The sequence below is a fragment of the Oncorhynchus clarkii genome, chromosome 7, assembly GCF_045791955.1.
Source record: "Oncorhynchus clarkii lewisi isolate Uvic-CL-2024 chromosome 7, UVic_Ocla_1.0, whole genome shotgun sequence".
NCBI classification, from domain to species: domain Eukaryota; kingdom Metazoa; phylum Chordata; class Actinopteri; order Salmoniformes; family Salmonidae; genus Oncorhynchus; species Oncorhynchus clarkii.
Genome location: NC_092153.1, coordinates 82,642,110 through 82,668,869, shown reverse-complemented (window position 1 = coordinate 82,668,869; position 26,760 = coordinate 82,642,110). Strand labels below are relative to the sequence as shown.

Sequence of the window (26,760 nt, the reverse complement as noted above, 5' to 3'; positions counted from 1 at the left end):
ACTCTGTACCGGTACCCCCTGTATATAGCCTCCACATTGACTCTGCACCGGTACCCCCTGTATATAGCCTCCACATTGACTCTGTACCGTAATACCCTGTATATAGCCTCCACATTGACTCTGTACTGGTACCCCCTGTATATAGCCTCCACATTGACTCTGTATTGGTACCCCCTATATATAGCCTCCACATTGACTCTGTACCGTAATACCCTGTATATAGCCTCCACATTGACTCTGTACCGTAACACCCTGTATATAGCCTCCACATTGACTCTGTACCGTAACACCCTGTATATAGCCTCCACATTGACTCTGTACCAGTACCCCCTGTATATAGCCTCCACATTGACTCTGTACTGGTACCCCCTGTATATAGCCTCCACATTGACTCTGTACCGGTACCCCCTGTATATAGCCTCCACATTGACTCTGTACCGGTACCCCCTGTATATAGCCTCCACATTGACTCTGTACCGTAATACCCTGTATATAGCCTCCACATTGACTCTGTACCGTAACACCCTGTATATAGCCTCCACATTGACTCTGTACCAGTACCCCCTGTATATAGCCTCCACATTGACTCTGTACCGGTATCCCCTGTATATAGCCTCCACATTGACTCTGTACCGGTACCCCCTGTATATAGCCTCCACATTGACTCTGTACCGGTACCCCCTGTATATAGCCTCCACATTGACTCTGTACCGGTACCCCCTGTATATAGCCTCCACATTGACTCTGTACCGGTACCCCCTGTATATAGCCTCCACATTGACTCTGTACCGGTACCCCCTGTATATAGCCTCCACATTGACTCTGTACCGGTACCCCCTGTATATAGCCTGGCAATTGTTATTTATGGCTGCTCTTTAATTATTTGTTACTTTGATTTCAAATCAAATCAAATGTATTTATATAGCCCTTCGTACATCAGCTGATACCTCAAAGTGCTGTAACAGAAACCCAGCCTAAAACCCCAAACAGCAATGCAGGTGTTGAAGCACGGTGGCTATTTATTTTTTGTATTTTTCTTTGTTTCTTAAAACTGCATTGTTGGTTAAGGGATTGTAAGTAAGCATTTCACTGTCAGGTCTACTACACCTGTTGTATTCAGCATTTCACTGTGAGGTCTACTACACCTGTTGTATTCAGCATTTCACTGTGAGGTCTACTACACCTGTTGTATTCAGCATTTCACTGTGAGGTCTACTACACCTGTTGTATTCAGCATTTCACTGTGAGGTCTACTACACCTGTTGTATTCAGCATTTCACTGTGAGGTCTACTACACCTGTTGTATTCAGCATTTCACTGTGAGGTCTACTAAACCTGTTGTATTCAGCATTTCACTGTGAGGTCTACTACACCTGTTATATTTGGTGCATGTGACAAATACAATTAGATTTTATTTGATTGTGATTTGATGTGAGGTGCTGATCTGGCTATGCTAAATTGTTGTGGGTTGTGAGTTCAATTAGCAGACAAGTTTGCTTATAATTCCGTGGCATTATTTTATAGTATGAAGAATACAATTGAACAAAGCTGAATAAAATATATATTTTCTCCAACCGATTTGAATGAGTTCTCACATTTGGCTGTTCTGTGTTGAGAGGTTAACAAAGATACAGGACCTTCTTTAATACTCTTGATTCAGAGTTATTCATGTAACTTTAGTTGTTCTATAAACGTTGGTCTATGTGTTTTGATTTGTAATACGTTGTAAGGCTGCATGATACGATTCTAATGATGATTTGAATAAAGTAACTTGAAAGACCTCTGCTTTGTTTTTGTGCTGTACACAGTTCATCAGTCTCTCATTCACAATTTTGACAAGCGCTTGATAATGTCTCGAATTTCACGGCGGCATCCCCCTTGTCGCCTAAAAAAAATAATTTTGCGACCCGGAGTGCTACGCAATCTGAAGTGACTCTCACTCTCCATCACATCATCTCCATCACGTGATCAGGTCTTTATCAGACTACAAGTGAAGACAGACACGACTCCGCGCGTCCTTATCCAAATTCCGAGGTGCATATTGAAGACATTGGAAGAACTGTCCACATTTACTTTTCCTCAGCCAACAAGATGAGTAGTCCTAACGAACAGCAAAAGCACTAGCCAATGTCAATCTACTATCCCCCAGTTGTTGACCAATTCTATTCTGTGCGAGAAATAAATATTCTATAAACGTTGGTCTAAATAAATATTACTAAATACTAATACTAAATAAATATTCCAAACATAGTCTGGGACAGTTATGGGATATGATAGATCCCAAATTAATACAACCCCTAGCATCCAAACATTTTTTTACGCAATGTGGCTGACGCAACAGATCAGAACGTTTAGCTTAAAATGTTAATAAATTATTAGGTTATTTTTTCACATTATAAGCCCTGCTAATTTAGGAAAGTTGAGAAATAAATATAGTAGGCCTAGCCTATAGAAAGCTGATGGGATACTCCTCTTTTTAGTAGAGGCCATCACTGTTTTCGCCCTCAATTGCATAGCCTATAGAAATTTTGTTTTTGATTAGATTTTCCATGACATTTTTCCATACATTACATTACATCCATTACCCAAATTGGTCTACACGGACAAGTTCTGGCCTGGTTTAGATCTACTTTCCGGCTCTACTTTCCGGCTACCCGGATAAAGCACTAAATAAACTTCAGTTAGTGCTAAATACGGCTGCTAGAATCCTGACTAGAACCAAAAAAATGTGATCATATTACTCCAGTGCTAGCCTCCCTACACTGGCTTCCTGTCAAGGCAAGGGCTGATTTCAAGGTTTTACTGCTAACCTACAAAGCATTACATGGGCTTGATCTGGTCCTGCCGTACATCCCTACACGTATGCTACGGTCACAAGACGCAGGCCTCCTAATTGTCCCTAGAATTTCTAAGCAAACAGCTGGAGGCAGGGCTTTCTCCTATAGAGCTCCATTTTTATGGAATGGTCTGCCTACCCATGTGAGAGACGCAAACTCGGTCTCAACATTTAAGTCTTTACTGAAGACTCATCTCTTCAGTGGGTCATATGATTGAGTGTAGTCTGGCCCAGGAGTGTGAAGGTGAACGGAAAGGCTCTGGAGCAACGAACCGCCCTTGCTGTCTCTGCCTGGCCGGTTCCCCTCTTTCCACTGGGATTCTCTGCCTCTAACCCTATTACAGGGGCTGAGTCACTGGCTTACTGGTGCTCTTCCATGCCGTCCCTAGGACGGGTGCGTCACTTGAGTGGGTTGAGTCACTGATGTGATCTTCCTGTCTGGGTTGGCGCCCACCCTTGGGTTGTGCCGTGGCGGAGATCTTTGTGGGCTATACTCGGCCTTGTCTCAGGATGGTAAGTTGGTGGTTGAAGATATCCCTCTAGTGGTGTGGGGGCTGTGCTTTGACAAAGTGGGTGGGGTTATATCCTTCCTGTTTGGCCCTGTCGGGGGGTATCATCGGATGGGGCCAAAGTGTCTCCTGACTCCTCCTGTCTCAGCCTCCAGTATTTATGCTGCAGTAGTTTATGTGTCGGGGGGGCTAGGGTCAGTTTGTTATATCTGGAGTACTTCTCCTGTCCTATCTGGTGTCCTGTGTGAATTTAAGTATGCTCTCTCTAATTCTCTCTTTCTCTCTTTCGGAGGACCTGAGCCTTAGGACCATGCCTCAGGACTACCTGGCATGATGACTCCTTGCTGTCCCCAGTCCACCTGGCCGTGCTGCTGCTCCAGTTTCAACTGTTCTGCCTGCGGCTATGGAATCCTGACCTGACCAGACGGGCTACCTGTCCCAGATATATCAAATCAAATCAAATTGTATTTGTCACATACACATGGTTAGCAGATGTTAATGTGAGTGTAGCGAAATGCTTGTGCTTCAAGTTCCGACAATGCAGTAATAACCAACAAGTAATCTAACTAACAATTCCAAAACTACTGTCTTGTACACAGTGTAAGGGGATAAAGAATATGTACATAAGGATATATGAATGAGTGATGGTACAGAGCAGCATAGGCAAGATACAGTAGATGGTATCGAGTACAGTGTATACATATGAGATGAGTATGTAAACAAAGTGGCATAGTTAAAGTGGCTAGTGATACATGTATTACATAAGGATACAGTCGATGATATAGAGTACAGTATATACGTATGCATATGAGATGAATAATGTAGGGTAAGTAACATTATATAAGGTAGCATTGTTTAAAGTGGCTAGTGATATATTTACATCATTTCCCATCAATTCCCATTATTAAAGTGGCTGGAGTTGAGTCAGTGTCAGTGTGTTGGCAGCAGCCACTCAATGTTAGTGGTAGCTGTTTAACAGTCTGATGGCCTTGACATAGAAGCTGTTTTTCAGTCTCTCGGTCCCAGCTTTGATGCACCTGTACTGACCTCGCCTTCTGGATGATAGCGGGGTGAACAGGCAGTGGCTCGGGTGGTTGATGTCCTTGATGATCTTTATGGCCTTCCTGTAACATCGGGTGGTGTAGGTGTCCTGGAGGGCAGGTAGTTTGCCCCCGGTGATGCGTTGTGCAGACCTCACTACCCTCTGGAGAGCCTTACGGTTGAGGGCGGAGCAGTTGCCGTACCAGGCGGTGATACAGCCCGCCAGGATGCTCTCGATTGTGCATCTGTAGAAGTTTGTGAGTGCTTTTGGTGACAAGCCGAATTTCTTCAGCCTCCTGAGGTTGAAGAGGCGCTGCTGCGCCTTCTTCACAATGCTATTGCTATTGCTATTTGACCATGCTGGTCATTTATGAACATTTGAACATCTTGGCCATGTTCTGTTATAATCTCCACCCGGCACAGCCAGAAGAGGACTGGCCACCCCACATAGCCTGGTTCCTCTCTACGTTTCTTCCTAGGTTTTGGCCTTTCTAGGGAGTTTTTCCTAGCCACCGTGCTTCTACACCTGCATTGCTTGCTGTTTGGGGTTTTAGGCTGGGTTTCTGTACAGCACTTTGAGATATCAGCGGATGTACGAAGGGCTATATAAATACATTTGATTTGATTTGCATTGCTGTCAGAGTGATTAGAGGGACAATAGAGTTCTGAGTACCAAGCAGTCAGCAAGTTTAATGACCATCAGCAGCATCAGAGCTTGGAGAAGCCTAGTTACCGTGACTAAACGGCCGCGTGGAATTTGACTTCCTTTATGACTTATGACCGCCGGTGTGGCGGTAATACAGTCACCGTAACATCCCTACTCATCCCTTACTCATTTATGCATTTAAATATAATTCTTATTCATTTAACCTTGGTGCAACCAGGTATTGTGAATTGTAAACATATTTCAATGACTTTTTTGCCCCCCCAAAAAAGCCTTCAAATGCATTTCCATTTGCTTATTTTGTCTGATGTGGTACAAACTGTTTCATTGATTGATTGACTGATTTTTTCATTGATCGATTGTTTAAATTAATTCAGAGTGGAATATTTAGTTTGAGCTGAATCCGGACTCTTCCACAGTTTCAATTAAATAAAGACCAAATAAGGAAAGGTGCTCTCACCTGATTGGCTCTGGTCTCAGGTGGAAGTTGAGGGCGTCAACCAGGACCTCCTCAGCAAATGGGGGCTTGCCGTTCTGCCGCTGGAGGTCGAAGTGGGCGGAGTTTCCAAGGGCGTGGACACCGGTGTCTGTCCGACTGGAGATGGATAGACAGAGACCTGGTTACACACAACTGCACACACACACACTTACAACACACACACGCACACCCACACACTCACCTGGAGATGGACAGAGAAACCTCATTCACCGGCCTCAAACTTCGTACCGCATCCTAACAGAGAGAGAGAGAAAGCTTTTACTATATCATCCTGGAATATACAAAGTCTGAGGTCACCTGCCTTTGGCCTAAAGAGCTGGAACAAAGACATCATCTAAGAAATCAGAAATACAGACATTGTCATCCTACAAGAAACATGGTATAGAGGAGATGGACCCACTGGTTACAGAGAGCTGGTAGTCTCATCCACCAAACTACCAGGTGGGTGGTATAGAGGAGATGGACCCACTGGTTGTCCTCTAGGTTACAGAGAGCTGGTAGTCCCATCCACCACACTACCAGGTGGGTGGTATAGAGGAGATGGACCCACTGGTTGCCCTCTAGGTTACAGAGAGCTGGTAGTCCCATCCACTAAACTACCAGGTGTGAAACAGGGAAGAGACTCGGGGTGTATGCTACTTTGGTATAGATCAGACATAACTCACTCTATTCAATTAATCAAAACAGGAACATTTTACATTTGGGTTAGAAATAAATAAGGAACTAATCTCAACAGAGAAACATTTCCTCCCTTTCTAAATGTCTCTATTTTTGCATATTTTACTTTTTATTTTACCTTTATTTAACTCGGCAAGTCAGTTAAGAACAAATTCTTATTTTCAATGACGGCCTAGGAACAGTGGGTTAACTGCCTGTTCAGGGGCAGAACGACAGATTTGTACCTTGTCAGCTTCGGGATTTGATCCAGCAACCTTTACGGTTACTGGCCCAACGCTCTACCCACTAGGCTACCCTGCCAATGTTGTCAGTTCTTCAACCAAAACATAATATTAGATAAACGGAACCTGAATAAATAACACAATAATTTCATAAACAATGTTATGCAACACCCAGTGCCCCTGTGTGCCCCTTTATACTCAATAACTGGTTGTGCCACCTTTAGCTGCAATGACTCTAACCAAACATTTCCTGTAGTTATCGATCAGTCTCTCACGTCACTGAACCCATTGCCCACTATGGTTGTGAGGTCTGAGGTCCACTCACCAACCAATAATTCACAAAATGGGACAAACACCAATTTGAGACTCTGCATGTGGAATTCTGCTAAAACATCCTCTGTGTACAACGTAGAACACCAAATAATGCATGTAGAGGAGAATTATGGCGAAACACGCTAATTATCCAAATCCAGGAAAGAGCAATTCAATTCTACAACCACTTAAAAGGAAGCGATTCCCAAACCTTCCACAACAAAGCCATCCCCTACAGAGAGATAAACCTGGAGAAGAGTCCCCTAAGCAAGCTGGTCATGGGGCTCTGTTCACAAACACAAACACACCCCACAGAGCCTCAGGACAGCAACACAATTAGACCCAACCAAATCATGAGAAAACAAAAAGATAATTACTTGACACATTGGAAAGAATTAACAAAAAAACAGAGCAAACCTGAATGCTATTTGGCCCTAAACAGAGAGTACACAGTGGCAGAATACCTGACCACTGTGACTGACCCAAACTTAAGGAAAGCTTTGACTATGTACAGACTCAGTGAGCATAGCCTTGCTATTGAGAAAGGCCGCCATAGGCAGACCTGACTCTCAAGAGAAGACAGGCTATGTGCTCACTACCCACAAAATGAGGAGGAAACTGAGATGCACTTCCTAACCTCCTGACAAATGTTTTGACCAATGTTCCCTTCAATGTTTGGAGGCACTGAGCAAATTTGAGGTCTTATGAGCGGAAACTTGATCGTTGTGAGAATTTTGTACAACTTCCGGCTTTTCCAGTGAACAATGAGGCTGTACCTTTACAGTTTTAGAATAGTAGCTAATAGGCTATTGTGGCTATTGGAGCATAATGTAGGTCTACCAACAAAACCAATGGAGCAAATCCCATAACATTACCACATGGAAATAGCTGTTGATTTCTATGATATAGCCTATATGTGGGGTTCAGTTCATACGTTTTTACATTATAAAAGGGCTTGACATTAATTAATGATGTTTTACATCGCCTGTAACACCACGGGCCAAATAGGTGACTGTAAATTGCATTGTATTGTGTTGTGTGATGCGAGAAACCACTTTACAAAATAAAAGTCATTATTAGTACCATACAGATAATTAGACAACGTAGGCTACTCCTCTGCCTATTGGCTTATTTGCATTTTTAAATTTAGTATCAAAATGGAAACAAAGGACTGTGAGATTTGATCCTAGATATATGAAAAGTGGGATGTATACGGAGGGTACGGGGCAACCGAAGACGAACAGCAGAGGGGCTAATGATCTTGGAGATGGGGAAAGGGCCGATAAACCCGGGGGGGGGGGGGGGGAGATTGCGGGACTCCACCCGGAGGGGCAGATCTCGGGTGGACAACGATACCCGGTGCCGGAGACAATACCGGGCCGGGGTCCAGTTGCGGTCTGTTCGTCGTCTATACCTGGAGGTGGTACCGACCCGGCTCTCTTCTAGGTACGACGGGAAGGATGATCTCGGTTCTGGGGTTGTAGTGGCGTGACAGCGCACCTCCAGCTTGACATATTTGGATCCCGATCGGTATGAGATGGAGAAGATGAACCGGGTGAAAAGCAGGGCCCATCTAGCCTGGAATTGAGACGCTTGGCAGTGCTAAGATATTCCAGGTTCTTGTGGTTGGTCCACACAATGAACGGATGTTCCGCCACCTTCAGCCAGTGCCTCCACTCCTCCAACCCCATCTTCACCACGAGAAGCTCACTATTCCCCACATCGTAGTTCCTCTCCAGGGCAGAACGCTGGGACAGGACAGCCCCCACTTCGACATCCGAAGCATCGGCCTCCACCATGATCTGGCGGTACGGGTCAGGATGAATCAAGATGGGAGCTGTGGTGAAACGGTGTTTCGGAATGCTTGGCCAGCAGCTGGGGAACGGAACCTTGGAAGAGGTGAGTGCAAATAGGAGGGAAGCCAGGGTGCTGTAACCCCGGATAAAGCGGTGAAAAACATTGGCGAATCCCAGGAAACGTTGCAGTTGCAATCTGGACGTAGGCTGGGGCCAATCCATCACCGCTCTCACCTTACCGGGATCCATCTGTAAACTCACTGCAGCGATGATGTAACCCAGGAAGTGGATGGTGGAGCGATGGAATTCGCAATTCTCTGCTTTCACAAAAAGCTGGTTCTCCAGGAGGCGTTGGAGAACCTGTCGAACGTGGAGCACGTGTTCTTGGGCGGAGGGGGAGAAAACAAGGATGTCGTCGAGGTAGACGAAGACGAACCAGTTCAACATGTCACGGAGAACCTGGAACACAGCAGGGGCGTTGGTAAGGGCAAATGGCATGACCAGATACTCGTAGTGACCGCTGGCCGTGTTGAAGGCAGTCTTCCACTTCCCATATCCGCACCAGGTGGTAGGCGTTCCGTAGGTCCAACATGGTGGCCCACTGGAGCGGCTCAACGGCAGAGGAGATGAGTGGTAGGGGGTAGCGGTTCTTCACCGTGATGTCGTTGAGGCCCCAGTAGCCGATGCACGGGCGCAGGGTTTTGTCCTTCTTCTCCACAAAGAATAACCCTATGCCGGCGAGGGAGGCAGAAGGACGGATGAACCCTGCAGCTAGGGAGTCCTCAATGTAGGTCTCCATAGCCTTGGTCTCCAGACCCGACAGAGAATAGTCTTCGCCAGGACGAAGTGATACCTGGGAGAAGGTCAATCCCGCAGTCATAGGGACGTTGTGGCGGAAGCGAAGTGGCCCGGCCTATAGAGCGCATGTCCAGCGCACTAACATCCATGGGAATGGAGAGGGGCTCAGTGGGGATGCCCAGCTCGGACGCCAGGGTAGCATCCATAAAGCTGTCATCGTCCCCAGACTCGATGAGTACCCAGAGAGATTAACTGGTTCCCACACAGCAAGATGGCATGAAAAGGGGAGAGAGAAAGGGGGAGAAGGAAAGTTATCCGTATGTCCCACCAGAATACTCGATACTACTGGTGAACCTGTTATTTTAGTGGACAGGTGGCCACGAAATGACCACTAGTCCCGCAATACAGGTAACTCTTCGTGTGAAGCCTGTATAGCCATTCGGCTAGGGACAGCCTAGTTCTGCCTAGTGTCATCAGCTCGGGAAAAGGTGAATTGGCAGACTTTGGAGACCTTCGGGGGAACTCGGGTAGCCCCGGGTTCTCTCTGCAATGGCGCCGTTGGGGACTTCCGGGGTGTCTCGGAGGCGGAGATGGGTCAGAGTCTGCTGGGTCGATCATGGCCAGTTCGTACTATCATGTTTCAGGAGAGGACCCAGATGCAGACATTGTCGAATGACAGGTCAAAGGCAGGCAGAGGTCAGTAATCCAGATCAGAGTCCATAAGGTACAGAATGGCAGACAGTCTCAGGGTCAGAGCAGGCAGAGGTCAGTAATCCAGATCAGAGTCCATAAGGTACAGAATGGCAGACAGTCTCAGGGTCAGAGCAGGCAGAGGTCAATAATCCAGATCAGAGTCCATAAGGTACAGAATGGCAGACAGGCTCCGGGTCAGGGCAGGCAGAGGTCAGTAATCCAGATCAGAGTCCATAAGGTACAGAACGGCAGACAGGCTCCGGGTCAGGGCTGGCAGAATGATCAAAACCGGGAAAACTAGAAAACAGGAACTAGAAAAAGACAGGAGCAAGGGGAAAATGCTGGTAGGCTTGACAAACAAAACAACCTGGGAACAGACAAACAGAGAACACAGGTATAAATACACTGGGGATAATGAGGAAGATGGGCGACACCTGGAGGGGGGTGGAGACAAGCACAAAGAGGTGAAACAGATCAGGGTGTGACATTCACCAAACTGTTGGAAAGTTTGGAAGCACAGAATCATCTAGAATGCCATTGTATGCTGTAGCGCTGGTGATCTTAGGCTTGTGTGCGGCTGCTCGGCCATGGAAACCCATTTCACGAAGCTCCCGACGAACAGTTATTGTGCTGACGTTGCTTCCAGAGGCAGTTTGGAACTCAGTAGTGAGTGTTGCAACCGAGGACAGACGATTTTTAAGCGTTATGCACTTCAGCACTCAGCGGCCCCGTACTGTGAGCTGGTGTGGCTTACCATTTCGTAGGTGAGCCGTTGTTGCTCCTAGACGTTTCCACTTCACAATAAAGGCACTACCAGTTGACACGGGCAGCTATAGCAGGGCAAAAATGTGATGAACTGACTTGTTAGAAATGTGGCATCCTATGACGGTGCCACGTTGAAAGTCACTGAGCTCTTCAGTAAGGTCATTCTACTGCCAACGTTTGTCTATGGAGATTGCATGGCTGTGTGCTCAATTTTATACACGTGTAAGCAACAGGTGTGGGTGAAATAGCTGAATCCACTAATTTGAAGGGGTGTCCACATACACTATATATACAAAAGTATCTTTCCTATCATACTTTGCACATTGTTACAACACTGTAAATAGCCAATAATATAACGTTTGAAATGCCTATATTATTTTAAAGCATGTGAGTGTAATGTTTATTGTTAATTTCTGATTGTTAATTTGCCTTGTTTATTTTCCTTTTGTTTGTTGCGAGAGAGAGAGAGAGAGAGAGAGAGAGAGAGAGAGAGAGAGAGAGAGAGAGAGAATGAAATCGATTCTTGACTTGAACCACCATGAGCTCGTTGTGATGACAAGCTAAAACAGAACGGTCAGAAAATAAGCCTCAGAATGTCGGTCCACGAACTGAATCATGGAACAAGATTCTAAATGAGACATTCCATTCCCGATAAATGTGGAAACAGATGTGAACACATGTTTATATGCCTGTATAAACTCCACTTTATTGCGCTAGTTTCAAGGACCCAGATTAAGACTAGTCCTGGACTTTTAAAAAGAAAGCCCTTTCAATGGAGATTATTTTAGTCCTGTAGGCTTACAGTCCATAATGTTCTGTTCATGGGAGAGGTGTAAACAAGAGGAATATAGTTTCTTAGTTCATGTGACAGGAATAAAACAGGAAGACTTTAAATGTGCCATCTATGAAATGAGAATACAATCATGTCTGGTAGGAGGTGAACCCATAGAGTCATGTCTGGTAGGAGGTGAACCCATAGAGTCATGTCTGGTAGGAGGTGAACCCATAGAGTCATGTCTGGTAGGAGGTGAACCCATAGAGTCATGTCTGGTAGGAGGTGAACCCAAAGAGTCATGTCTGGTAGGAGGTGAACCCATAGAGTCATGTCTGGTAGGAGGTGAACCCATAGAGTCATGTCTGGTAGGAGGTGAACCCATAGAGTCATGTCTGGTAGGAGGTGAACCCATAGAGTCATGTCTGGTAGGAGGTGAACCCATAGAGTCATGTGGTAGGAGGTGAACCCATAGAGTCATGTCTGGTAGGAGGTGAACCCATAGAGTCATGTCTGGTAGGAGGTGAACCCATAGAGTCATGTGGTAGGAGGTGAACCCATAGAGTCATGTCTGGTAGGAGGTGAACCCATAGAGCCATGTGGTAGGAGGTGAACCCATAGAGCCATGTGGTAGGAGGTGAACCCATAGAGTCATGTCTGGTAGGAGGTGAACCCATAGAGTCATGTCTGGTAGGAGGTGAACCCATAGAGTCATGTCTGGTAGGAGGTGAACCCATAGAGTCATGTGGTAGGAGGTGAAACCATAGAGTCATGTCTGGTAGGAGGTGAACCCATAGAGCCATGTGGTAGGAGGTGAACCCATAGAGCCATGTGGTAGGAGGTGAACCCATAGAGCCATGTGGTAGGAGGTGAACCCATAGAGTCATGTCTGGTAGGAGGTGAACCCATAGAGTCATGTCTGGTAGGAGGTGAACCCATAGAGTCATGTCTGGTAGGAGGTGAACCCATAGAGTCATGTCTGGTAGGAGGTGAACCCATAGAGCCATGTCTGATAGGAGGTGAACCCATAGAGTCATGTGGTAGGAGGTGAACCCAGAGTCATGTGGTAGGAGGTGAACCCATAGAGTCATGTGGTAGGAGGTGAACCCAGAGTCATGTGGTAGGAGGTGAACCCATAGAGCCATGTGGTAGGAGGTGAACCCATAGAGTCATGTCTGGTAGGAGGTGAACCCATAGAGCCATGTGGTAGGAGGTGAACCCATAGAGCCATGTGGTAGGAGGTGAACCCATAGAGCCATGTGGTAGGAGGTGAACCCATAGAGTCATGTGGTAGGAGGTGAACCCATAGAGTCATGTGGTAGGAGGTGAACCCATAGAGCCATGTGGTAGGAGGTGAACCCATAGAGCCATGTGGTAGGAGGTGAACCCATAGAGCCATGTGGTAGGAGGTGAACCCATAGAGCCATGTGGTAGGAGGTGAACCCATAGAGTCATGTGGTAGGAGGTGAACCCATAGAGTCATGTGGTAGGAGGTGAACCCATAGAGTCATGTCAGACTGGGTGGGACTTCATGTTATGATGTTATACTACGTCTACAATATTCAGATCACAGATGGGAACTGCGGATATTAAACCAAATACCTTTTCAGACAGTAGTTACAGCCGCTGTATAGACTAGCCCAGTGATCAGATTAACAACCACACACACACACCCAAACAGACACTAAATCACTACATACACACACACACAACTACATACACACACACACACACACAACCATGTACACACGCATAGTTGCCACACTAGACATTTCAGAAACCTGCCTAAGCCTCGAATGACCCGAGTCACCAGACTGAGTGTTGCAAAGATTTAATATCAGGTGTCAGGAAGCATCACCAACCGTGTGAACCAAATAATCACTTCAGGACAGACAACATAATTTATATTTAATTGAACCTTTATTTAACTAGGCAAGTCAGCTAGTAGTGATGATGTCATAATGATTTTCTGTGATCTCTGCAAAGAGTTGGATAAATGCCCATACATTTTTATTTCACAATTTCATAAATCAACTTTTCAATTTCTTATTTGTTTAAATGTTCAAGGAAATCTTAAAAACAAACATCTTGTTGTATTTTCAGACAGCACGTGTGAATAGGGTACACAGAGATCCAGATTGAACAGACAAGTGAACCTTTTTCACATGGAGGCCATCTGCAGACTTTACAAACTACTGGAGGATTTAAAAGAGGATAAATAATGAACATCAAATCATATTATAAATGCACACGTTCATACCAGTCTGTATCACAGCTATAGACTGGGGTGTGTATGTGTGAACAGACTGGCCCATAAAAACCCATCAGATTGTAAGGGGCTTGTTCGCGGTCTAATAACATCTACCCAGACTTGTTCGACACAGCTCTCTCTCCATATCTCCCCCCCCCCCCCCATCTGTCTTTCTTTCTCCCTCTCTCCATCGGTCTCTCCACCCTGAAGCAGCAGAAGCAGGCATCCATATTCGAAACCAAACCACAGAAATATCCTCCTCCATTCCTCAGGGGCAAACTGTCATTAAAGCACAAGTCCTTAACTGTTCTAGAATGCCTTTGTTCTTAGACTTCCTTTGTTGAAGTACGTTCTAGAATGCCTTTGTTCTTAGACTTCCTTTGTTGAAGTATGTTCTAGAATGCCTTGTTACTTCCTTTGTTGAAGTATGTTCTAGAATGCCTTGTTACTTCCTTTGTTGAAGTCTGTTCTAGAATGCCTTGTTACTTCCTTTGTTGAAGTCTGTTCTAGAATGCCTTGTTACTTCCTTTGTTGAAGTATGTTCTAGAATGCCTTGTTACTTCCTTTGTTGAAGTCTGTTCTAGAATGCCTTGTTACTTCCTTTGTTGAAGTATGTTCTAGAATGCCTTTGTTCTTAGACTTCCTTTGTTGAAGTACGTTCTAGAATGCCTTTGTTCTTAGACTTCCTTTGTTGAAGTATGTTCTAGAATGCCTTGTTACTTCCTTTGTTGAAGTATGTTCTAGAATGCCTTGTTACTTCCTTTGTTGAAGTATGTTCTAGAATGCCTTGTTACTTCCTTTGTTGAAGTCTGTTCTAGAATGCCTTGTTACTTCCTTTGTTGAAGTATGTTCTAGAATGCCTTGTTACTTCCTTTGTTGAAGTATGTTCTAGAATGCCTTGTTACTTCCTTTGTTGAAGTCTGTTCTAGAATGCCTTGTTACTTCCTTTGTTGAAGTCTGTTCTAGAATGCCTTGTTACTTCCTTTGTTGAAGTATGTTCTAGAATGCCTTGTTACTTCCTTTGTTGAAGTATGTTCTAGAATGCCTTGTTACTTCCTTTGTTGAAGTCTGTTCTAGAATGCCTTGTTACTTCCTTTGTTGAAGTATGTTCTAGAATGCCTTTGTTCTTAGACTTCCTTTGTTGAAGTATGTTCTAGAATGCCTTGTTACTTCCTTTGTTGAAGTATGTTCTAGAATGCCTTGTTACTTCCTTTGTTGAAGTATGTTCTAGAATGCCTTGTTACTTCCTTTGTTGAAGTCTGTTCTAGAATGCCTTGTTACTTCCTTTGTTGAAGTCTGTTCTAGAATGCCTTGTTACTTCCTTTGTTGAAGTATGTTCTAGAATGCCTTGTTACTTCCTTTGTTGAAGTCTGTTCTAGAATGCCTTGTTACTTCCTTTGTTGAAGTATGTTCTAGAATGCCTTGTTACTTCCTTTGTTGAAGTATGTTCTAGAATGCCTTGTTACTTCCTTTGTTGAAGTATGTTCTAGAATGCCTTGTTACTTCCTTTGTTGAAGTATGTTCTAGAATGCCTTGTTACTTCCTTTGTTGAAGTATGTTCTAGAATGCCTTTGTTCTTAGACTTCCTTTGTTGAAGTATGTTCTAGAATGCCTTGTTACTTCCTTTGTTGAAGTATGTTCTAGAATGCCTTGTTACTTCCTTTGTTGAAGTATGTTCTAGAATGCCTTGTTACTTCCTTTGTTGAAGTATGTTCTAGAATGCCTTGTTACTTCCTTTGTTGAAGTACGTTCTAGAATGCCTTGTTACTTCCTTTGTTGAAGTACGTTCTAGAATGCCTTGTTACTTCCTTTGTTGAAGTACGTTCTAGAATGCCTTGTTACTTCCTTTGTTGAAGTACGTTCTAGAATGCCTTGTTACTTCCTTTGTTGAAGTATGTTCTAGAATGCCTTGTTACTTCCTTTGTTGAAGTCTGTTCTAGAATGCCTTGTTACTTCCTTTGTTGAAGTCTGTTCTAGAATGCCTTGTTACTTCCTTTGTTGAAGTATGTTCTAGAATGCCTTATTACTTCCTTTGTTGAAGTATGTTCTAGAATGCCGTGTTACTTCCTTTGTTGAAGTCTGTTCTAGAATGCCTTGTTACTTCCTTTGTTGAAGTATGTTCTAGAATGCCTTGTTACTTCCTTTGTATGTTCTAGAATGCCTTGTTACTTCCTTTGTATGTTCTAGAATGCCTTGTTACTTCCTTTGTAGCCAACAGTCACCGATTCGGACATTATTAAGAATAAGTGAATGTGTGGTTTCCCCTGAAATGACCCTAAACCAATCCAGTCGTGTTACTGTAGATCAGCGTTTCTGTTTGAGGAAGGGAATAAGGAATGCATTTTTTAAAAAGGGGCTTACACCAACATTGACTGTTATTTTTCTTCAGGTACTGCAGATGTGAATGAACACAGGCTGTCAATAGTTTTGTTTTTAGCTGCTTGTCAATCACATGTATTGACATATAATTATGTGAATAGTTACCGGAATGTTCCATGTCAATGGTACACTAGACATTACGTAGGTAGTCAGCAGCTCCAGACCTCCCCTCTCTCTCTGGCTGGTAGTCTCTTCAAACAGTTAGTATCTCCAGACCTCTCCTCTCTCTCTAGCTGGTAGTCTCTTCAAACAGTCAGTTCCTCCAGACCTCTCCTTTCTCTCTGGCTGGTAGTCTCTTCAAACAGTCAGTTCCTCCAGACCTCTCCTCTCTCTCTAGCTGGTAGTCTCTTCAAACAGTCAGTTCCTCCAGACCTCTCCTCTCTCTCTGGCTGGTAGTCTCTTCAAACAGTCAGTATCTCCAGACCTCTCCTCTCTCTCTGGCTGGTAGTCTCTTCAAACAGTCAGTATCTCCAGACCTCTCCTCTCTCTCTGGCTGGTAGTCTCTTCAAACAGTCAGTATCTCCAGACCTCCCCTCTCTCTCTGGCTGGTAGTCTCTTCAAACAGTCAGTATCTCCAGACCTCTCCTCTCTCTCTGGCTGGTAGTCTCTTCAAACAGTCAGTTCCTCCAGACCTCTCCTCTCTCTCTGGCTGGTAGTCTCTTCAAACAGTCAGTTCCTCCAGACCTCTCCTCTCTCTCTGGCTGGTAGTCTCTTCAAACAGTCAGTATCTCCAGACCTCCCCTCTCTCTCTGGCTGGTAGTCTCTTCAAACAGTCAGTATCTTCAGACCTCCCCTCTCTCTCTGGCTGGTAGTCTCTTCAAACAGTCAGTTCCTCCAGACCTCTCCTCTCTCTCTGCCTGGTAGTCTCTTCAAACAGTCAGTTCCTCCAGACCTTTCCTCTCTCTTTGGCTGGTAGTCTCTTCAAACAGTCAGGAGATTGCTGGTAGTCAGTCAGAGAGCCAAAAACTGTACCCCTGGAAGAAGCCTTGATCCAGGCCACATCAGCCTAGTCTAAATCCCTCTGTCTGTGTGTCTGTCCACCAGGCCACATCAGCCTAGTCTAAATCCCGCTGTCTGTGTGTCTGTCCACCAGGCCACATCAGCCTAGTCTAAATCCCTCTGTCTGTGTGTCTGTCCACCAGGCCACATCAACCTAGTCTAAATCCCTCTGTCTGTGTGTCTGTCCACCAGGCCACATAAACCTAGTCTAAATCCCTCTGTCTGTGTGTCTGTCCACCAGGCCACATTAACCTAGTCTAAATCCCTCTGTCTGTGTGTCTGTCCACCAGGCCACATCAACCTAGTCTAAATCCCTCTGTCTGTGTGTCTGTCCACCAGGCCACATCAACCTAGTCTAAATCCCTCTGTCTGTGTGTCTGTCCACCAGGCCACATCAGCCTAGTCTAAATCCCTCTGTCTGTGTGTCTGTCCACCAGGCCACATCAGCCTAGTCTAAATCCCTCTGTCTGTGTGTCTGTCCACCAAGCCACATCAGCCTAGTCTAAATCCCTCTGTCTGTGTGTCTGTCCACCAAGCCACATCAGCCTAGTCTAAATCCCTCTGTCTGTGTGTCTGTCCACCAGGCCACATCAGCCTAGTCTAAATCCCTCTGTCTGTGTGTCTGTCCACCAAGCCACATCAGCCTAGTCTAAATCCCTCTGTCTGTGTGTCTGTCCACCAGGCCACATCAGCCTAGTCTAAATCCCTCTGTCTGTGTGTCTGTCCACCAGGCCACATCAGCCTAGTCTAAATCCCTCTGTCTGTGTGTCTGTCCACCAAGCCACATCAGCCTAGTGTAAATCCCTCTGTCTGTGTGTCTGTTCACCAAGCCACCTCAGTCTAAATCCCTCTGTCTGTGTGTCTGTCCACCAAGCCACATCAGCCTAGTCTAAATCCCTCTGTCTGTGTGTCTGTCCACCAGGCCACATCAGCCTAGTCTAAATCCCTCTGTCTGTGTGTCTGTCCACCAGGCCACATCAGCCTAGTCTAAATCCCTCTGTCTGTGTGTCTGTCCACCAGGCCACATCAGCCTAGTCTAAGTCCCTCTGTCTGTGTGTCTGTCCACCAGGCCACATCAACCTAGTCTAAATCCCTCTGTCTGTGTGTCTGTCCACATCAGCCTAGTCTAAATCCCTCTGTCTGTGTGTCTGTCCACCAAGCCACACCAAGCAGCAGCATGTCACCACAACAATAACTTGTCTTTCTCTCAGAGTCAGACTGACATATTCCATAACCCTGATCTCTCTCTGGAGCAACGGAATGGAGCAACTATATGGTGGATGAGATAACAGGCTAGCCTAGTCCCAGCTACTATAAGGTGGATGGATGAGTAACCAGCCTAGCCTAGTCCCAGCAACTATAAGGTGGATGGATGAGTAACCAGGCTAGCCTAGTCCCAGCAACTATAAGGTGGATGGATGAGTAACCAGCCTAGCCTAGTCCCAGCAACTATAAGGTGGATGGATGAGTAACCAGCCTAGCCTAGTCCCAGCAACTATAAGGTGGATGGATGAGTAACCAGGCTAGCACAGTACGGCTCAGCTTGGCTCAATAGTGTGAAAAATGTAACTCTCCTACCAGTGGCCCTTTGAATGCAGAGGAACACACAGACAGGAGCATCTCAATTCAAACAGTCACTTCCACTTTATCCATGAAATGGTGATGATGTCGTGGAATGTTGTGTGTTCCCAGAGGCTGGTTTTTAAGTCCGAAATAGAGAAATTGAGATGCTGGATTTGTCCAAATAATGTATTCAGTTGCTGGTGTGGGTTTTTGAATAATGCACTAGAGACTAAGAGACTGTAACAGTACGGTACAGTGAGTCCAATAGCTCTATGGAATAAGGCCTATTTTTTATCAAATACAACTGAATGGAGAGAGACCAGTAGTCTCAATTTTAGTAGATCATTCATACTGTATACAGTGGGGCAAAAAAGTATTTAGTCAGCCACCAATTGTGCAAGTTCTCCCACTTAAATAGACGAGAGAGGCCTGTCATCTTCATCATAGGTACACTTCAACTATGACAGACAAAATTAGAAAAAGAATCACATTGTAGGATTTTTATGAATTTATTTGCAAATTATGGTGGAAAATAAGTTGAACGTAAGGCGCTACAGAGGGTAGTGGTACATCACTGGGTAGTGGTACATCACTGGGTAGTGGTACATCACTGGGTAGTGGTACATCACTGGGTAGTGGTACATCACTGGGTAGTGGTACATCACTGGGTAGTGGGTACGGCCCAGTACATCACTGGGTAGTGCGAACGGCCCAGTACATCACTGGGGCCAAGCTTCCTGCCATCCAGGACCTATATAATAGGAGGTGTCAGAGGAAAGCTCATAAAATTTTCTGAGATTTCAGTCACCCAAGTTATAGACGGTTTTCTATGCGTTACCAGAGCATGAAGTCTAGGACCAAAAGGCTCCTCAACAGCATCTACCCTCCAAGCCATAAGAACAACAATTAATAAAATCACCAATTTACATTGACCACTCCATTTATTTTATTTATTTTTTTTATTATAAGAAATAAGAAAGTATTTCACGGTAGAGTCTCCACTTGTATGTGACAAATAAAGTTTGATTTGATTTGAGGACAATCACATATCACAGTCCTAGTATGTACATTTTTTTAAGTAAATAACTACTATAGAACATGGTATAACTCTGATCCCACTCCATATTGAGCCATATACAGTATGGCCTGTTTCAAGTGTGGTGTTCCTTTCGGGGGAGATGTTTGTCCTGTCTGGAAGTCAGTAAATGCTTTTGGTTTCTCACAAAATATGGGTTTGACCACAGACAAATGACAGGACTTATGCGGTATGTCAGACTGTTTCCAGTTACAGTCGGAAAGTATTCAGAGCCTTTGGCTTCAAATGGATTAAATTAAACATTTTCCTCATCATTGTACACACAATACCCCATAATGACATCACAATACCCCATAATGACATCACAATACCCCATAATGACATCACAATACCCCATAATGATATCGCAATAACCCATAATGACATCACAATACCCCATAATGATATCGCAATACCCCATAATGATATCACAATACCCCATAATGATATCACAATACCCCATAATGACATCACAATACCCCATAATGATATCGCAATAACCCATAAAGATATCGCAATACCCCATAATGATACCGCAATACCCCATAATGATATTGCAATACCCCATAATGATATTGCAATACCCCATAATGATATCGCAATACCCCATAATGATATCACAATACCCCATAATGATATCGCAATACCCCATAATGACATCACAATACCCCATAATGACATCACAATACCCCATAATGATACCGCAATACCCCATAATGACATCACAATACCCCATAATGACATCACAATACCCCATAAAGATATCGCAATACCCCATAATGATACCGCAATACCCCATAATGATATTGCAATACCCCATAATGATATCGCAATACCCCATAATGATATCGCAATACCCCATAATGATATCACAATACCCCATAATGATATCGCAATACCCCATAATGACATCACAATACCCCATAATGATATCGCAATACCCCATAACGATACCGCAATAACCCATAAAGATATCGCAATACCCCATAAAGATATCGCAATACCTTGGTTGGAGTCGGCCAAAAGGCACCTAAAACAAGATTCTCTGTTCTGATGAAACCAAGATGGAACTCTTTGGCCTGAATGCCAAGCGTCACGTCTGGAGGAAACCTGGCACCATCCCTACGGTGAAGCATGGTGGTGGCAGCATCATGCTGTGGGGATGTTTTTCAATGGCAGGGACTGGGAGACTAGTCAGGATCAAGGGAAAGATTAACGAAGCAAAGTACAGAGAGATCCTTGATGAAAACCTGCTCCAGAGCGCTCAGGACCTCAGACTGGAGTGAAGGTTTACCTTCCAACAGGACAATGACCCTAAACACACAGCCAAGACAACACAGGGGTGGCTTCGGGACAAGTCTCTGAATGTCCTTGAGTGGCCCAGCCAGAGCCCGGACTTGAACCCAATCGAACATCTCTGGAGAGACCTGAAAATAGCTATTCAGCGACGCTCTCCATCCAACCTGACAGAGCTTGAGAGGATCTGCAGAGAAGAATGGGAGAAACTCCCCAAATGCAGGTGGGCCAAGCTTGTTGCGTCATACCCAAGAAGATTCGAGGCTCTAATCACTGCCAAAGGTGCTTCAACAAAGTACTGAGTAAAGGATCTGAGTACTTATGTAAATGTCATATTTACGTTTTTTATGAAATTGTTTTTGCTTCGTCATTATGGGGTATTGTGATGTCATTATGGGGTATTGTGATGTCATTATGGGGTATTGTGATTAGAGGTTGACCGATTAATTCCGATTTCAAGTTTTCATAACAATCGGGAAATCGTTTTTTTTGGACACCGTTTTTTTTTTTACACCTTTATTTAATGTTTATTTAACTAGGCAAGTCAGTTAAGAACACATTCTTATCTTCAATGACGGCCTAGGAACAGTGGGTTAACTGCCTTGTTCAGGGGCAGAACGACAGATTTTCACATTGTCAGCTCAGGTGATCCAATCTTGCAACCTTACAGTTAACTAGTCCAACGCTCTAACCACCTGCCTCTAATTGCACTCCACGAGGAGCCTGCCTGTTACGCGAATGCAGTACAAGCCAAGTATTAGCTAGTATTAAACTTACCTTAAAAAAAACAATCAATCATAATCACTAGTTAGAACTACACATGGTTGATGATATTACTAGTTTATCTAGCGTGTCCTGCATTGCATATAAACGATGCAACGCAGGGGGATGATTTAACAAAAGCTCATTTGCGAAAAAAGCACAATCGTTGCACGACTGTGCCTAACCATAAACACTAATGCCTTTCTTAAAACCAATACACAGAAGCATATATTTTTAAACCTGCATATTTAGCTAAAAGAAATCCAGGTTAGCAGGCAATATTAACCAGGTGAAATTGTGTCACTTCTCTTGCGTTCATTGCACGCAGTCAGGGTATATGCAACAGTTTGGGCTGCCTGGCTCATTGCGAACTAATTTGCCAGAATTTTATGTCTTTATGACATAACATTGAAGGTTGTGCAATGTAACAGGAATATTTAGACTGATGGATGCCACCCGTTAGATAAAATACGGAACGGTTCCGTATTTCACTGAAAGAATAAACGTCTTGTTTTCAAAATTATAGTTTCCGGATTCGACCATATTAATGACCAAAGGCTCGTATTTCTGTGTGTTAATATGTTATAATTAAGTCTGATTTGATATAGCAGTCTGACTGAGCACCAGCAGGCTCGTAATCATTCATTCAAACAGCACTTTCGTGCGTTTTGCCAGCAGCCCTTCGCAAGCACAGCGCTGTTTATGACAGCGGGAGCTATACTGTTACACTGGCAATACTAAAGTGCCTATTAGAACATCCAATAGTCAAAGGTTAATAAAATGCAAATGGTATAGAGAGAAATAGTCCTATAAATACTATATTAACTACAACCTAAAACCTCTTACCTTGGAATATTGAAGTCTCATGTTAAAAGGAACCACCAACTTTCATTATGTTCTCATGTTCTGAGCAAGGAACTTAAACGTTAGCTTTCTTACATGGCACATACTGCACTTTTACTTTCTTCTCCAACACTGTTTTTGCATTATTTAAACCAAATTGAACATGTTTCATTATTTATTTGAGGCTAAATTGATTTTATTGATGTATTATATTAAGTTAAAATAAGTGTTCAATTCAGTATTGTTGTAATTGTCATTATTACAAATAAATAAAAATTGTCCGATTAATCGGTAACGGCTTTTTTTGGTCATCCAATAATTGGTATCGGAGTTGAAAAATCATACTCGGTCAACCCCTAATTGTGATGTCATTATGGGGTATTGTGATGTCATTATGGGGTATTGTGATGTCATTATGGGGTATTGTGATGTCATTATGGGGTATTGGGTGTAGATTGATGAGGGGGAAAAAATCAAAATCAATTTCAGAATAAGGCTGTAACGTAGCAAAATGCAGATAAAGTCAAGGGGTCTGAATACTTTCAGAATGCTCTGTATTGTCCAGTCATTCCAGTAGACATAAACTCAACGAAAAAATAAATGTCCCTTTCTCAGGATCCTGTCTTTCAAAGATAATTCGTAAAAATCCAAATAACTTCACAGATCTTCATTGTAAAGGGTTTAAACACTGTTTCCCATGCTTGTTCAATGAACCATAAACAATTAATGAACATGCACCTGTGGAACGGTCGTTAAGACCATTTACAGATGGTAGGAAATTAAGGTCACAGTTATGAAAACTGGAGATGCACTGCAATACTTAATGCAGCTGGTAAACACACCAGATAGAGACTGTTACTTTTGATTTAGACCCCCCCCCCTTTGTTCAGGGACACATTATTCTATTTCTGTTAGTCACATGTCTGTGGAACTTATTCAGTTTATGTCTCAGTTGTTGAATCTTGTTATGTTCATACAAATATTTACACATGTTAAGTTTGCTGAAAATAAACGCAGAAGACAGTGAGAGGACGTTTATTTTTTTTACTGAGTTGATTTGATTATGCATCAACTCTCTAGTTTACTTCTTCCCTTTACTCCCGTCAGACCGGGGTCCCGGGTAACAGACGGTGAACACTCACCTCCAAGTAGTTCTGGACACCCTTGACTGCTTGGTGTGGAGGCGCCTTCATAACGCCACTGGAAGAGACAAGAACAGAGAGCTTATAGATAACAGAATATAATGGAGTTGGATGACAACAGAACAGAACATAATAACAGATGTCATTCGTTGAATAGTACACTTCTGAGATGTAAACTGCACAGGAATAGCCATTCATCTATGTACCTGTACTTTGTCCCGAGGTATTGGAAGAAGATGAGATAACGGACACGGCCATTGTGCATGATCATTGACCACTGCTTCAAAGACAAACTCCTGTTTTGCAACTCAAAGGCTATATTGGGCAAAATGTGCCCCAACCTGAACCTCTGCTTGTTGCCGTTTTCTATTTTAACAAAGAGAGATTTGACAGAGGTTATGTTTGATAATTCCACAGAAAAATCCCCATTGTACACCTTCAACTTCACACGCAACGCGACATGGTCACTACTAGTTACCACAGCCACAAAGTCCACAAAAAACCGCCTGTTTCTACAATTTATCTTCTTCAAATGTGAGTTTAAACCTAGCCCTAACCTTCCTCCTTACATTTTCCACGCTGCTAACCTTAAACCTAACTTTAAATTAATACCAAAAAACTAAACAAAACAACTCATGAATATTTACGATGTAGCCATGCGACATGCTAAAGTCTGTCGCCTTATGATGCCATCACTGTGATTGGCAGAGGGGTGTGTCGTGCATGCCGAGCGGACACGCCCCTCTCACCGATCTCGGCATCCGTGGACGTAGAGTAACAGCAGCCGTAGTAATTTGACATGCATTGAGACCACATTCTGTGCCACCGTGACAGAAGAAGCTGCTGCTGCCGCGCGTCCGACGGAGAGGGAATACTGCATCTGTACCGGACTCGTTTCATCCAACCGTTTATGACGACAGCAGCCCCGGGCAATGACATTAACCTATTGAAAGAGGAATATTAGAAGGAAAAAGGCAAAGATGACGGTGGACTTTGAAGAATGTATTAAAGACTCTCCGCGATTCAGGTAAGAAAGAATGCGCTCATGGCACGGCGGCGCAAGAGCATGTACATATTTCAAGTGTGACATATATGTAACTAACCCATCACATATTCTATGTCCATATGCCATCGGCACATGAGCCGATGTGGTCTGAAATTACGAGTGGTTCTCTTTATTCTCGTATGGGGAATTATTATTTCACGAATGTCACCAAGGTGAAATATTTATATTGGCTTTAGTATGCCCTCAATCATGTATAACTCAATCATAATCGTTGTTAAAAAGGCCATTGGTAACATTGTTTCACATAATAATTGGTGTTACAATAGCTGCCATCTTCCCTGTCCACCGCCCGTGTCCTCCCCAGTTCAGTTACCAGTTGAATAAATTACTTCTGTCCTCGATGTTCTCAGAAGGAACGAAGATGGCTACATGCTGGTTCTGGCATGAAAAACTTCTATCGGTGGATTCCTCATCTTAACACATCTGTGCCGTTACATAATAACAGATATCTGGCTAGTTGTTGTACCTACCGAAGTCTCTCAATGCCTCGGACTCTCTCTCTCTCTCTCTCTCTCTCTCTCTCTCTCTCTCTGTCTGTCTTTCTTTCTCTTGTCTATTTTTCTCAACTGATTGTTGATTCAGTTCCCTCCTTCTTCATCAATACTAAGCAGTTGATAATATAATATAATATAGCAGAACAGAACAGATGAAACAAGAATAGAACAGACGTAAATTGTTTATTGTCATTGTTGTCTATTTTGGCCATTGCCCTCGATCTAAGAGCTCTGTAACAGCCAACCATGGGTGGACACTGTGAGGACAGGTTGATGCCCTTGTGGAGGTCTGGCAGAGAGAGAGAGAGAGGGCATGGGGAGAGGGCTCTCTCCCTAAGGAGGAGGGTCCTATTCTGGGCACAGCTCCAGCTCTCTGGCCTGCAGCCGTTGGAGCTTTAGTGGACTGTATAAAAGGTCAGGGAACTCTCTCTCCATCAAAGAGACAAAACTGACATGTGACCTTTGTTGATGTTGATGTTGATGCACTTCATCCAACTGTGGTCAACAGGGTCTCATGGAAACTAGCCAGATTAATAACCAGAGTAGTTACTGTGTTATTGAACCTTAAAAGTTGAATTCTCTCTCTCTCTCTCTCTCTCTCTCTCTCTCTCTCCATTATAAACTGGGTGGTTAGAGCCCTGAATGCTGATTGGCTGATAGCCGTGGTATATCAGACCGTATACCACGGGTATGACAATAACATGTATTTTTACTGCTCTAATTACGTTGGTAACCAGTTTATAATAGCAATACGGCACCTCGGGGTGTTTGTGGTATATCAGCAATATACCACGTCTAAGGGCGTTGCATCGTGCTTAAGAACAGCCCTTAGCCGTGGTAAATTGGCCATATACCACACCACCTCGGGCCTTATTGCTTCAATATACAACCTTTCAATGGAAGCAGCTGTGTATGGTGGTCACAATTAAGACAGTAACGGGCCTCGACATCGTGTTCTAACCAGACAACACTGTAGTGAGCAGAACATAGGCAATCAGCATAAATGAGCAGCGGGTGCGGCCAATCACAGGCGACCGCTCAGAAGAGTTCCGGCGACCAACCATTATTATTTATTTTTTTTCATTTTTTTTTTCTCACCTCCTTTGCAAATCATTCTGGCAGCCTCACCTGTGTGATCGATGACTCCTGTTCTCTCTGTGTGAGAAACGACGTCTCACGGGACTGGAGTAGTAGGAAACACGTAGAAACAGTCTCTACCCAAATCCTTTCTTGAGATACGACTTTTTTTTCTCCTTTAGTCTCATCAATGAGTAATGGTGAAAATAATGGTGAGAATAATGGTGAT

At 43.9% G+C, this 26,760-nt stretch overlaps 1 protein-coding gene across 1 annotated transcript in view; it reads right to left on the bottom strand.

Annotated features, from left to right (window-relative positions):
• The window catches only part of LOC139413914 (pseudouridine synthase like 1), a 55,558-nt gene extending 31,003 nt beyond the window's left edge, over positions 1–24,555 (bottom strand). Inside the window, exons 1-4 of the mRNA XM_071161770.1 lie at positions 24,101–24,555; positions 23,895–23,952; positions 5,731–5,783; positions 5,511–5,645 (exon numbers count right to left, since the gene is read on the bottom strand). Of these exons, the coding sequence (XP_071017871.1) occupies positions 5,511–5,645; positions 5,731–5,783; positions 23,895–23,952; positions 24,101–24,165 (311 nt within the window). The 5' untranslated portion in view covers positions 24,166–24,555. The remainder of the gene's footprint in view (positions 1–5,510; positions 5,646–5,730; positions 5,784–23,894; positions 23,953–24,100) is intronic.
• Positions 24,556–26,760: the final 2,205 nt, after the last annotated feature.